This window comes from Chrysochloris asiatica, unplaced genomic scaffold, assembly GCF_000296735.1.
Source record: "Chrysochloris asiatica unplaced genomic scaffold, ChrAsi1.0 scaffold00100, whole genome shotgun sequence".
Taxonomy (NCBI): Eukaryota; Metazoa; Chordata; class Mammalia; order Afrosoricida; family Chrysochloridae; genus Chrysochloris; species Chrysochloris asiatica.
Window position 1 is genome coordinate 11,336,385 of NW_006408618.1, and position 14,548 is coordinate 11,350,932.

General features: G+C 42.8%; 1 protein-coding gene across 7 annotated transcripts in view; it reads right to left on the reverse strand.

The window, feature by feature from the left end:
* Positions 1-8,362: 8,362 nt before the first annotated feature.
* Positions 8,363-14,548, reverse strand: part of ABL2 (c-abl oncogene 2, non-receptor tyrosine kinase) — a 185,335-nt gene continuing 179,149 nt past the window's right edge. For 4 of the 7 annotated variants that reach the window (XM_006867088.1, XM_006867087.1, XM_006867090.1 and 1 more), the window contains 5 exons: positions 14,186-14,338; positions 13,193-13,282; positions 10,716-10,889; positions 9,969-10,202; positions 8,479-9,659 (listed from right to left, as the gene is read on the reverse strand). In XM_006867088.1, the coding sequence (XP_006867150.1) occupies positions 8,479-9,659; positions 9,969-10,202; positions 10,716-10,889; positions 13,193-13,282; positions 14,186-14,338 (1,832 nt within the window). Of the gene's footprint in view, positions 10,203-10,715; positions 10,890-13,192; positions 13,283-14,185; positions 14,339-14,548 lie in introns of all 7 variants that reach the window. The other 3 variants (XM_006867085.1, XM_006867084.1, XM_006867086.1) reach the window with 3 other exon arrangements.

The following is a 14,548-nucleotide window of genomic DNA, read 5'->3' on the forward strand; positions in this document are numbered from 1 at the left end:
GTCAGTAAGTAACCCAACACCTAACCCACTACACTATCTGATCAAACCACAGGAGCCCAGCTAGTATACGGGGTTATGTGTTGGGCTGCTAATCACGGTTGGGCCAGAGTTCATCCTATAGCACCACACTAGGATTCCAAAAAAAAGAATGTTTCTATTGGCTCAAAACATTTTTATACTTATTTGGAATTGTCCTCAGAACTTATTTTAAAAGATGTATCATTTTGCAGTCACCTCACGTTGGATGAACACACACACTACCCAAGTTCTGTACCAATCTGAGCTCCTTTAGGCCAGAGGATTATATACCCCATAGAGATCCTTCTGAAGAACATGCTAGATGGATGCTTCTAAAATCAACTTCTTTACCTTCTAGATAATCAGCTCTGGTAGAGTAGTGGTTACAAGTTGGGCTGTTAATCTCACGGTCGACAGTTCGAAACTACCAGCAGTGCTACGGGAGAAAGATGAGGCTTTCTGCTCCTGTGAAGATTTATAGCCTCAGAAATCTTATACAGGATCACTATGAGTGAAAAACAACACGTAATCACCACCACCATCTTCTAGTTATCCATTTTATATAGACAGAGAAGGAAATTTTGCTTAAATTCCCTGACAACATTATGGTGACACACTCAAATCTTAAGCCTACTTTGCCAATAAAATATTGCAACCTTTATTTAAAACAAAACACAAGTTGGCAAACCTTGTGAGACAACAGGCAGACAGCAGTCCCTTTCCAGGGCTTCATTTATTTACATCAAGTTTAACACTGTTAGCAGTTCACAGTCAAGACAACAGAGTGAGAGAATTAAATTAGAAAAACAAAACAACTGAAAATATATTACGAAAACAATTAGAACAAATACCTGACGACACTGTAGTGTGACCCATGATTGACGTGCTTTCAGTTAAGTCCCATATAATCTCACGGTCTCCTGTATGCGCTGTGCACCACACACAACACCTGCAGAGTGTGTGCGACCTTTGGTATCAAATGTTAAATGAGATTTAAAAGGATCTGAATTGGCGTGTTTTGGACAAAGTTCTGTCAATCACCATGAAATATTCACACGCATTTTTAGCCAAGTGAGGTTTATCCACTGATAGTCATGACAGAAGCCAACTGCAAAAGGAGGAAGCGTGTGGGGTGGAGGGGAGAGGAGGATTTCTGAGTCTGCCTTAGCCTAGCTCTGCCTGGTCATGGAAAACACAACCCCCACAGCCCTGCTACTGTTCACCATCCGGAAAGGTCTGAATGATCCCGATTTCACTTATTCCTCTCCCTTCTTAGTGGGTACGGCAACAATGCATGTACGCTATGGACAGAACGTGTTTTCTCTATATGCGTGAGATACGACATTCCCAACATATGCCCCACAGAACTATGAGCACCTCAGCGTCCTTGCTAGTTTCTGAACACTAATTTCCCTGAAGGACCATCAGCCCTAATCAAAGTGATTTCCCAAGCTCTCGGAAAACTCCTCGTCTAATGAAGTCTAAGAACAGTGGCCACAGTGAAAAATGACTTGTCAAAATAGAGGGCAGCTGCTGATCTGGTTCACATTTACCAGAACGTCTGTCTCTTGACATTCTTTTTACCTACAATACGTGCTATGGTATTTCCAAATTGTACAGACAGTCTTTGGGGACCACCACTGATGATGACTACAATGCATTGAAGAATCTGGCGAGATCTTCTGGGTCAGGGAATAAATTTTATTTGGCATTATCTGTATACTATTTTTATTGTGTTATAATTGCTGAAAATTAACTGTCCACATATGTAAAAATAATTTATTAACCAGATGTCCTTTTCTCCAACTGAAATCTCTGGTGCTTAATTACATGATTTAAAACTCCTCTCCTGAGGCTTAGAAACAAATTATAGCCAGCTCTAACCACACAAACTCCCTGTACTTCTTTTCTTAAAGCCTGCTAGCGTTCGTCAGCTTATCCCCACAATGGGTTAAAGGGATACTAGCAGGCTCAGAGACCTCAAGCTCCATGTCCACAGCTCATACAGGACTTGCAATTTGCTAATAGTAGCTCAGTGATGAAGAAAGAATCTCTTTAGAACAGACACAGAGGATGGATACCACAAGAGTGCCCTGAAGATGGTGTGGCCTGAAGGCAGATAGCATTTACACTTAGAAGAAGCCCCAATATGCCATCTGTTGCCTCTGGCTGAGATAACAGGGGCTTTGTTACTGTGTTCAGAATATAATTTTTCTAAAAGCAGTACAAAATTTTAGATATATAGGTGAACATAGGAGCAAAGAAGTACACCTGGAGTTAGGAAGGTGCCGTTCCAGGGCCCCTCCCAGCTCATCAGGCAGAATAAAGAGAAGTGCAGCCATCTGCCAAATCAGCAACCGTGTGGGCCATGCCATTGTGAACATCAATTCTAGCAATTCAATAATGGTGCAAAACCAGCCCAGTGAACAAGTCTTTTTGTGCAAGACTCGTGAGACTCAGCTTTGAAGGCACCACCCCCTAGGGGTGATCTCTGCCACTCTCATCCTCGGATTGAGTTGACCTGCCACAGGCCTTGGCACACGGGAACCACAGAGCCCTCCACCAGCTTCCTGTTCTTTGGGTCTAAGATACTGAATCAGAAATGAAGGAAACATATTCTTTCACACATTTGACAGAACATACAACTCTATGGGTGGCACGAAAAGCGGCAGTAAACTTCACAAAGGGCCGGTTGGAGCTAAGCTAGTCACCTGGGTGGAAATGCAGGTACTGAAGCCCACCCAAGATACCCTGGAATACAGAAGGGCAGGGATGGAAGGGGTGGCCGTTCTGGAGGGAGATCAGAACCCGATCAGGGATCTCACAGCGCTACTCCAAGCGCTACTGCTTACCAGAAATGCAAGTCTTGCATTCGATTTTCAAAAATCTGATAGTTGGAACTCTCTCCAAAGGTATAAATATTCTGACCTGGGAGATGTGTTAGAAGCAGCCAAAGGCCTTCCCACAGTGAGGCTATGGTTAGCAGTGATTTCCCTGTTGTCACATGGTCCTATGAGGCCACCTTCCCCTATGTCTCTCATGTTTTGCCATAGCCCAAACCAAGGCAGGATTTACACAGGGCTGAGCTACTGTCTTGACAGAAAGAGACAGAGATACAGGCAGCGCTAGTCTATCGATGCATGAGAGGAAACTTAAACCCAGAGACCCATATACATAAAGAGAACTGGTCATAACAGATGGCTAGGGCACAGAGAAGGGCCCCCAACCCAGGTGGAGGGAGCTAATGCAAGTAAAATGATGAAATTCCAAAATCACCACCCACAAAAATATAGAAAACCCTGCAGCCAATGGCAAAGTCCTGCAGGGGCACAGCGGGAGAGGAACAATGCCATCAGTAGCAAAAATGAGAGGGAGTGGGAGAGGTTCGAACACAGTCTTGGGTATTTCAAAATCTAATGATAGGTTATGTTTAGCTACTCTTCTCTTTAAAAAATGGAGATAGATGATAAATGTCAAGCTCATTTATAATTGGTAGGAATTTCCAAAGTGCAGTCATCTCACCTCATGCTCCCTTCCCCCCACCCCCAAAAATAGACAAAAATACCACGCAGGACATAGGTTAAAAAAAGACACTGTCAACATCAACAGGAAACAAGTCCGCTCCCGCCACATGTAGATGACTCAGGGGGTGAGCAGGGAGTGGACAGACGTTTCTGGGAGGGTCACACCCTTCTCAGAACAAGGGCCCTGGAAGAGCTTCTGGAGTCTGAAATGACTGAAACCAAAGAGTTGGTCCCTAGTTTTCTAAAGTGATTCAGCTCTGAACTACAACTTTAGCAAGACCTTTGTCACACCTATTTATAAGTATAGTCAATTACAGAGGTGATTGTATATCTATCCGCATTTTCAAATCCCTCACAGGTAACAAAGAACCTTTGGGTCAGTCAGTATCTTACCAACTGTGTTCTCTGCTAAACAAACATGAATAATATCACTTTAGAATTAAATTACATTTGATATTTCCTCAAAGTGTTTCATAGACATTTTCTCACTATCATAAAGATACTTTGATTTTTTAAGAAAAAGGAATGTATGAATCATTTAAAAAGAAAGAAAAAACACTTAGTTGGCATTTCCTTACTACACAGTGCAGGTTGTTTAGTTATTGATGTCAGTTCCAAAGAATGACCCTGTATATATATAAATGACTAAATTCTACTGAATTCCTGCTTTGCCAATGTTGCCATTACTCAACATTCAAGCGCCTCACGGCCAGGGAGTGCCGGAAGCATGTGCTTTTAGAAAGAAAGTGTGCAGCACCATGTGGACTGATTGTCTATCTGAGCCACTGTTTTCACGTGTCTCACAAGGCAGCAGGAATGACAGAGAGATCCCGTGACCAGGAAGTCAAGAGACCAATTCTAGCCCTGGCTGTGGGCCTAACTGGCTGCCATGAAATAAGGGCAAGTAAGGTAAGCTGCAGTTTCTTAGCCTGTAAAGAGAAGGCTCGGGGTATTGATAGTGCTCAGACAGGGCTGGTGTAAGAAACACCTGGGAGATTCTTGACAACACATGGATTGAGACTCCACCTTTGTGGGAGTGAGGTCAATGATCACTTTTTCAAAAGACCCCTAGGGAATTCTGTTTACACGTTTCTTGATGAGAGTCACTGGAGTAGATGCTAAAAATAGTAAGAATATTAGCAGTTAACATTTATGAAGTGCTCACTGTATACCAGGCATTTGAGCTAAGTACCCTACACACATTATCTCATTTAATCCTTATAACAACCCGATGAGGTAGTTACTGGTATTATTCCTGTTTTATAATGAGGAAACTAAGTTGTGGGTTACACACTGGGCTGCTAACTATAAGGTCAGCCGTTCAAATCCACCAGTCACTCAGAGGGAGCCCGATGAGGCTGTCTGCTCCCGTAAAGATGTACAGCATCAGAAGCACTATCCAGGGCTGCTATGAGAGAGATCTGACTTGATGGCACACCACCACCATAGTGCATCTTTTAAACTCAAAAGTTCCATGATTTTAGTTAATAAATATGGGCTGTGCCTTAGCAAAGTCACAATGTTTGATTAACTGGGAACTAATGTTCAGCTGAACTGTAAGAAAATTTCCAATTTAAACTTAAAAAAATACAGCTGGAGAAGTTTCTCCACTATAATGAGCTTTATACACAGATAGCATCTGGGAAACAAAGAAGGAACCTGTTGTTTTTTTAAGGCTGTCTTTCTGAAAATTATAAGGAGGTCTGTAGGAAAATATATCCGTTTTAATTGAACACAAAGCCTTTTAAGAAAATACTTTATGTAAAGCACAATCAAGATGTATGCTACATAAAACACTGCATTTTAAAGTGAGGTGAAATATTACCTGTACACAAATGGTGGTGGATTCACGCTGTGGTAACCCAAAGGTATGCCTCCATCTAGAACCACTTTAGAAAACTTTCAATACCTTGTTACCAGGGTTTTAGGTTTTGGTTTTTTTCCCCAACTACTATCTGCTTTGCTTTTATACTAAACAGAATTATATTACACTTTTTAGTTTCCAGAAGCATTTTTTCTGCTTTGAAATTAAACCTTTTAACTTATGTAAGGTCTTCTGAATCGGTCCTCTTCTAGTAGAAAAAGGACAGACTCAGTTGATGTTTTATAGTGAGTTGACAGTGTCTCTTTAACCTGACCCCTGAGCCTCAGCCCCTGAAGTTGCACAGTTCAAGCGTCATGCAGGATGGGGTGTGTTACAATAATCATTGCTACTCTTGACAGTGGTGAGAGAAATCGATTCAATTCCTTAATTTACTGAGCACCCACTGTAGGTAAGACAGAGCTAGGTGCTGCCCCTGAGTAAGACACAGTCCCCACTCCTTAAGATTGCTCTTCGAGGAGAAAACCAGGAAGCTTAAATACACTCAGTAGTGTTTCTCCGCGGTTTATGTTCAGAACTCTCAAGGAAAAAGATTCCTTGCTAGGAGAAAAAAAAAAAAATCCCCTGAAAAACAATGATAATCCCTTGACTTGCATCCCACAATGATAGGGATAAAATTAAAAAAGCAGCATATTAATATTCTAAAGTTTCAGCTTACCACCTCCCCACCTTTAAAAAGCTAACTGCTAAAATGGTTTCAAGTTTATTGATGTGTATGATGAGGGAAATAGCATGGAAGACGGCAGGAGGAGGATTGCTGGTTGTAAAGGGGATTAACCCGAATACAGCCTGTGCTTTGTCTGTGGGTACCATACTGATAGGGACTCTCTCTTCCCTCCTTATCCTTCTCTTACCTCGGACCTCCTCTAGAGCAGCAACAAGAATCAAGATTAACTGTCTTTCTATGCAAACTGAATTTCCTTCTTGGTCAAAGGCACCAAACTATCCAAAACAGTTTCCCCTCAGTTGCTGTTATTAGTTGTCCTTGATTTGATTCTGACTTACGGTAGACCCTTGTGTGCAGAGCAGAACTGCTCCATGGGGTATTTCAGTCCAATTAATAGAATAGCTCAGCAGTTCTAAATTTCAATAATACCTGCTACTGAGCGAAGGAGAGAATGAAGAACCATTCACCATAAAGACTGCACTAAAGAGCTTCCCAGAGAGGCTCTCATAGGGATAGCTATGCACTTACTTACTTGCAGAAGACCCTTGAGAACATGTATCGTTCCCTTCATTAAGAGGTTAAGAGATGAGGCTGTGGCTTGACAGTGGATCAATGACAGAGCCTGAAAGAAAATTCAGTGCTCAGCAAGGTTAAACTCTTATCTTCCTAAGCTAATATTCCTTTAGGAAGAAAAAATTGAAATATATATTGGGTTCTCTTGGGGACTAGGAGAGTCTCATAAACCTTTTTAAAAACAGCAATTAGAATTAAACCAAATACCAGGGCTATTAATACCTAATCATTAGAATTCTTCCCATGTGACTCTAATTAGCTCTGTAATTAGAAATGAGAAGGAACAGAAAAGGCCACTTTTAGCCAGAGCAAAACATAATTTGATGGCTAAGCCATTGGATTTCTAGGGTCTAGTTGGTGCTTTCTGAAAATGCTTCTCCTTCAGTTACATATTCTTAAAATAAAGGTGAATTAAAAAATAAAGAATATTCCCAATATGATCTTTACAAACAAGCATGATGGTAGGATGGGGAATATAAAAGGGGAAAAACATGTAAGAATGATTTGACATCATTTGCCACCTGAAGAGAGACAATGCCTCCCCCGGCTCTACTCAGATTGGCTCTAGAGTGGTTAAGAGATGGGAAAGGTAAAGAGAAACAGCCATTAGGACCAAGCCACCTTCTTTTCTCAGTCCCTGGCCTCTGAGTCTGGCCATCTGGGTTTCAACAAGAGGCTCCCTCATTGTATTTTAGTTGTTTGTTAAGTATGTTGTTGTTGATAAGTGCCGTCACGTTGGTTCTGACTCAATCACAGTGACCCTGTATAGGATTTCTGAGGTGCGGCTAGTAGGTTTGAATTGCCCACCTTGTGGTTACAAAGTGACCTTGCAGTCCGGTGCTTATCCTTCAGCACCACACCACTTGTTAGGATATAGCTGCTCAAATCCTTGGCCACTGTCAGTCTGCAAGGGCACGGTATCAGAAAAGCATGCCTCTGTGAAGACCTGTATGTGACCATGAGTCTCACAATCCATGTTGGTTAGTGTCCTGAATGCTGCCAGGGGATAAAGAAGAAAGCCTTCCCAGCAGGATGTAAAGAAGAATCACTAAGAGGGGCTGAGTGACCCCTGTGCCTCTGGTTTACAGGTGGGCACCCACAAGCAGCAGGAACTCCATCCTGGTTCTTTAGAAAGCAATATGCTAGGCTAGAAGTGACTTCTGATAATCAAACTAGAATTTAGGAGGAGGTTTTCCTCTTCCTGATGAAACCTCCCAGCATTCTTTACTTTTCCAGCTGTATATTTTAGAAATTTGATTTGCAGTTCTTACTGTAACAGCAATGACCTCGTGGAAGCAAGGTCAACAGCTGCTTCCAAAAGACTTGAACAAAACTTCTGTTGGTGCATTCCCAGCATTCCTTTCTTCTAACCCTATAAATTCATTAGGTGAGTTGGTGCACAATCACCATTAGTACCTACTGGAGCCCAGGTCAGCTCCCTGTTGTGTGGAGAATTGGTGCTGTAGCCTTGCTGAGCTCAGCCCCATCTAGCCACCTCACATCACTCCAGATAGGAAAAGACTGGGTTTCTTCCTTTATGACATGACAATGATGCTCCCTGATTTTGCAGTGCAGCTTCCAACCCTGGCGACTGCCCTGCCCTCCCCTCCTTTTTCTCTCCTGTACTTGTGTGGCTTGCTTTTTGTTATTGTTGAGATGAACCTGTAAACGTGAGAACTCAGGGACCTGAGGTACTTTACATAAACACACTCAAGTATCAGTCTTTCAGTTTTTGAAAACAAGAACACAGGCAAACAAGTCCCCTTGCCCTCTCCCCAAGAACTGTGTGCATCTTTCCACTGGGCTAACAGTGGCTACCTCTGCACCACATCACTTATTTCCTGTACACATGACAATAAGTTATTAAGGACTGGGTTTGTCCCGGGTCCACCAGCAGCCGCAGAAGACACCTGCAGCTCCTGCAGGCTGAGTTCCAGTTTGCTTACGGCCTCTCGGAAGGCAAATTTGTTGCGGGTTTGAGGGATACAGTCCACATAGCCTGAGCAGTAGTCCAGCAGCTGGTGGCCAGTGTCTACCAGCTGGCTATTGGGCACAGGTTCCGTGATTGCACTGGACAGTAGGTCAGCACATTCCAGCAAGGCCTCTTTGCTGATTTTGTCTGCTGAGATTTTCTCAGCCGCCTGTTTGGTTTTTCTCAGAGCCACTTTAGTACCTGCTGTGCCATTGGCCATTTTGGCTGGTGAGATGGAAGATGTGGGCAGAGGCACTTGAGGGGGAGGCATCCCTGGCCTCCCAGCTTTCCCACTGGTGGGCACTGCCCCTGGAGCTGCCTTTTTCCCACCTTCCTGGGTGTCTGAGGAGGGCTGTCCTGCAGAAGGGGCAGTCGGCTCTTCCGGAGGGTCTGAGCATACGGACTGATGCTGCAGTAGTCTCATTACAGGTGGTGGGGGTGGGGCACACTTTGGTTTTACCCGCCGGGGCCGGTCCTTGTCTCCCGAGGATGTGACCTGATGCTCAGATAAGAGCTTGAACTTGTTCCCCTGAGAGTCTGTGCCAATGAGCTGCACGTCCGCTGGAGTGTGTTTCAGAGTGGGCGAGATAAGGACTGGCACTTTGTGGTTGTGAGTGGTTGGGAGGACTGCTGCCGCCTTGGCCGGAGAAGACCACCCTGGCTGCTCTCCATCCTCTGGAACTCCAGCCATCCCAAGTCGTGCCCCACCATTCCTCTCCTTGTTCTTGGGGGCAACTGCAACTCCAGCCACCCCTAGTCCTGGAGAGTCTTTCTCTGTAATGGCTGGATCCCCAGAGGGCGTTCTGAGAGGAAGAGCTGTGGCTCCTCTGGGCAAAAGTTTGGCTTTTGGTCTCTCCCTGGTTGGAGCAGCACCTTCCTCTGATTTCTTGGGAAGCAAGTCGTTGGCCCTGCCCACATTCTCTTCTGGCTGAGAAGAGGTGGACACGGTCCTTTCCAGCTGCAGTTTGGACCTCTGGCAGTTCCTGGGGAGAGTCATTGCCATCCTATCCTGCTCTGGAAGCCCTGAGGACATGGAAGATGTAGAGTTTGACCTTGGGAAAGGCTTGGAGGCGTCATCACTGGCTGTGGGTTTACCCGCTCGTAAGCCCAGTGTCTTTTTTATTAAGCGTGGAGTAAAGAAGCCTGTGATGCCAGACCACCCACCCCCAGCAGTGCCACTGCCCCCACCACCCCCGCCGTCGTCATTACAGAGGTTCCTCTGTGCAAAGCTCCCCCCATAGCACTTGGGTGGCACCAGATTCGACTCTTGCTGGGCAGGCACAAAAGAGAGCCCGTCAGCATGCTGCAGAGAAGCAACAGATGAGAAGTTACCCGTGAGCTCATATTTCTTGTGGGGTTGATTCTCCATTTCTCGGAAGGAGCTGCTGCGTTTGGGGGGTGTGGGAGCATTTCTCTTTTTCATGAAGGAACTGAAGAAGCCTCCTTTCCTATCTCTGGTGAAGCATGTCTCTTTGGCATCTTCCAAGAGGCTGCTGGGTGACTTGTCTCTCTGCTTTCGAGGCAGTGCTGGGGAGCCACTGGGGGCCTGTGCACTTCTAATGAACCCTGATGAGAAACAGTCTATCAGTCATGTAAAAGACGAGAAGGGTACCCATAACACCTGAACCACTAAGGCGCCACTCTAAGGGGTTTGTCAGCATCTATGAAGTGGTAGGTGGTGGCAGGACCCAGAGGACACTACTAAGAGGATTAATGCAGTCTCACTTTACACTGATTAGTGTAAAATATCTGTTGGCTATTCCCTCAGCATTCATCCTTTCTAAAAGCTACAGCATAGTCAGGCTAATGACATTTCCCAGAACTGTAAAGATGGTCATTATTTGGCATCAGGAGTTGGGGAAATGAGGCTAGAGGCAGAGCTGTATATGTCAGAGGGACAGATGAGGATGATTAACACTGGCAATGCAGAGTCAGAGTGACAAGTAAAATAAAGGCCAAGGTTTCTTCAGGGTAGATAGGCATAAAAATGGGAATAAAAGCATCATACTACATTGTTCCTCAAACAAGGAAGCAATTCATAAAGTCCTATTTTGATTCTTCTGGTCAAGGAACCCATACCTGGTGCTGAGCTGGAGGCAGAGTTCTCTGTGGCATCTTGTGCCCCTTCAATGTTTTCCTTGTTTTCCACCTGTTTCTTCAGTGTCCGAATCTTGGAAGGAAGTATAGGTAATCGGGGCAAGTATGGAACAACAGATGAGGAGGAGGCAGCTCTTCCAAGCTCCTCAGCTACCTCTGTGAGAAAGACAATTTGTTTTATAAAAAGAACAATTTAATGAGATAGAAGAGGAACTTTCGTTTTTAGAAAAGGCATACACTGAGAAAGAAATGGAGATTATAGTGTCCACACATATAAATGGCATCACAGCTAGAAGTTACTGACTTCTTTTGTTCAACATTATGTCTGCAAGATTCATCCATGCTGTTTTGCATGTGGCAAAACTTCTTACTTGTTGCTGTGTTGCTATGTAGTATTCTGTTGTGTTTGTTGTTGTTAAGTGCTGTCGAGTCGGTTCTGACTCACAGCAACCCTGAACAGGGTTTCCGAGGCTATAAATCTTTACAGGAGTAGAAAGCCTTATCTTTCTCACGCGGAGCAGCTAGTAGTTTCCAACTGCTGACCTTGCAGTTCATAGTCCGATTCTTAACCACTACGCTGTTGTGTAAATTTACCATAATCTAACCATTTTATCACTTTGAGGACTAGGTGCACCTGACCCAAGCCATGGTATTTTCAATATCCTCATAGTGTGCATGGAGGTTTACTTTGAATGGACAATGCCAAACTGTCTGCCAAAATGGCTTTACCAATTCACACTCCCATTAGTGGTGAATATTAATAAGAGATCTGCTAAACTTGATGTTATCAGGTATTTTGGTGTTTTTAAATTTTAGCCTTTCTGGTAGGTATGCAGAAGTATATACTGCAATTTTATTTCGTACTTCATGAGGATGAATGATGCTAAACATGATTTTAGATGCTTATTGGTCATTTGGATATCCTAGTTTTCTAAGTTACCTATCCAAAGGCCGAGCAAAGCACACACACACTACAGATTAATTTGATTTTTAGGCTGCACCTTACACTAAAAAGGAGGGTAGACACAATCCATTCCAATTCATGCATGTTAAGCAAATTAGGATGCTGCAAAATGAGTTTACCCATTAGTAAGTATGGGCTGAATAAAACCTGGCAAAGAGTTTTGCAGCATTTACTGAGGCAAGGACATATTTGCTACGCATTCCTGAACAAAAATGAAGCGGGTAGGACCAAATAAAAATTTTTTTTTTCTTAAATTGTAATATTTTATCATTTAAAAAAATTAAAATGATCTACAATAGGGTGCACATGGTACATAACCCAAGCCATGCCAATGAGATTCCTTTCTTAGACTTCTATACATAGCAGCTGGAAGAATTATATTCTTTGGGAGCTATAATGATATGACCTTAAGGATGTTCGCAAGTGTGTCTCATGTTATTTGCAATAATCAGAGGATAAAATAAAAGCAGAAGCAGGAATAAAGAGACATTGGGAGTGAATATGAGAGGGAATTCTTTTTCTTGTTCCTCTCAAGAAGGAAGGAAAAAGACCTGAAGCTACTTAATACCCTAACTTCAACAGATCCTGAAGTTAGGGTCTCCCTTGTTTTTCCACAGATTGGTTGCTGTTGTTGTGAAGTGCTGTTGAATCGATTCTTACCCATAACGACCTTGTGTATAGGGTTTCCAAGGAAAAGCTGGTGAGCTTGAACCACCAACCTTGCAGTTCAAAGGACTGGTGTGTGTGTGTGTATATATATATATTCGTTTAAGGTAGGGACTGTGTCTTATCTCTGTGTCCCTAAACCTAGTACAGTGCCGGCCAGAAATTAAATCAATAAAATGTGAGTTTAAGAATGTTAAATTTCTTCTTTAGCAATTTTTCATTGAAATTAACTTTGGAAATTGTTAAGAGTTTGTTTTCTAAAAGGATGAAACATTTTAAAGAGAAGCAGGAATACTTATTTGAGTCAGCAAAAGTTGGACCTTGCTTTTTGACTGATGTCCACAATTTCTAGCACTTTAGCTACATAGAAAATAAAGCACACAGAGGAAGAAACAGTGCTGTGACAGGCTGCAGCTCAATCTGGCCCAGAAGGTCAGATGTGCCCTCCACAACCTGCAGATGTTTCATACATGAAAGGACTACTAGGATGAAAATAATTTTCACTCAATGTTGGTACTGTGCCTCTTTTTTTCCTTTCTTATCTAATATGCTAAATCACTAGTGGAAGCAATGTGCTTGATTTCCTCTTCTATTAAAATATTTTAAAAACTTGAACTTGACCACATCAGTTTGAATGCGTGCCGCTCTCTACAGTCCTGCCAATAATCCAATCTCCTGTATCTGGCTCCTGAACAGGCTAATTACACCGAGTCCCCTGCTCTAGGGCTTTGACCCTAAGTTTTCCTGTTCCTAGATGTTTGGAATTCAGGTCTGTTCCAGTTTTATGTTATCGCTCATGAATGAACCAGTTTGAAGCCCTGATTCTTACCTTCAGAAATGCTGGAGTCATGGAACATGGTTTCAAAAGCTTGGTGAGTCTCAGCAAAAGAAGGCCTGTCAGCAGGGCTCCACTTCCAACCTATACATAAAACATTAAGAGGAAATCATTAAAAACGTCTTGCAAGAGAGACATACCCAGTGGCATAGTTGATATGGAGTTCGGTGCATCCTAATGCATGCTTATTCGAGTAGAGGGACTGCACATCCTCAAAGCTCATGATGCAGCTGCTTCGCACGGCTAGACTTAGGCGAAATGAACCCACCTCCTGGGGCTGGTTCCACCTGTTAGTCTCAATTTCTGTGCTCTCTAGTCTAGACTGAAGGGAGGTTGGGAGATGGTTTAGGAAATGGCAAGTTTTCTTCCACTGGAAAATGAAAGAAGCCAAAACTGTCTTTGAATCATTCTAACTTGGTAAATAATCAGCTGTATATATGCAGATATATAATGAGATATACCAGAAAGAAGAACTTAATGCTCTCATTTGACAAAGACAAGGAAGTAAGCAATACCAATGCTCAATGAGTAAATAAAACAAAAACATGTTTAAACAAAGCTGCAATCTAATTCACTATTCACATTCCCATGTTCTGACCTTCAAGCACTCAGATACTTTGTTTATTCATCTCAGAGTTATTTTCGTATACTCTCCATAGTCTTTAGCAACCTTTTTTATCTAGTTGAAAGCAACTCTCCTTTTTCTTAATCTCTATTATATCTTATTTTCTCTATTAAACATTCAAATGCTTTTGGGAAATTGGGGTCAATATTTGGGCCATGTACAACTATTCTTAGGATTCCAATCAGACTCAGTGGTGTTACCACATGATATGCCAACTGGCTAATCAATGGAAAGCTCTCTAGTGTCACGAGGCTGGAGCCAATCTAAAACTGAGAGGTGATGAGGAGAAAGGTTTCCAATTTCACAAACAACCCTAAACTGCTGACAAAGACCTTCATGGTCAAAATATTCAAAGCACTCACATGCTCGCATAAGTTCATAAACCTTAGGGGGACATCCTTCAGGTTGTTCCATCCGATATCCTTTTTCCAGTAGATCATAGACCTGGGACAGGTCAATACCTGGGTATGGTGACATTCCGTAGGTAGCGATTTCCCACAGTAGCACCCCAAAAGCTGTACAAGAGATTAAAAAAGGGGCTTAATGTTTCTTCTATGATTTATTATTTATTTTACATTATTAGTTAATATCACTTTGAAAGTTCGGGTAACATTTTACAATGTTACAACAATACTCTTATATTCTTATAATTTGACTTGGCCATTAGTTGAAGATACCACCACAAGGAATTCTGCAGGTATAACCTGGAGGCCATTTTCTGTAAC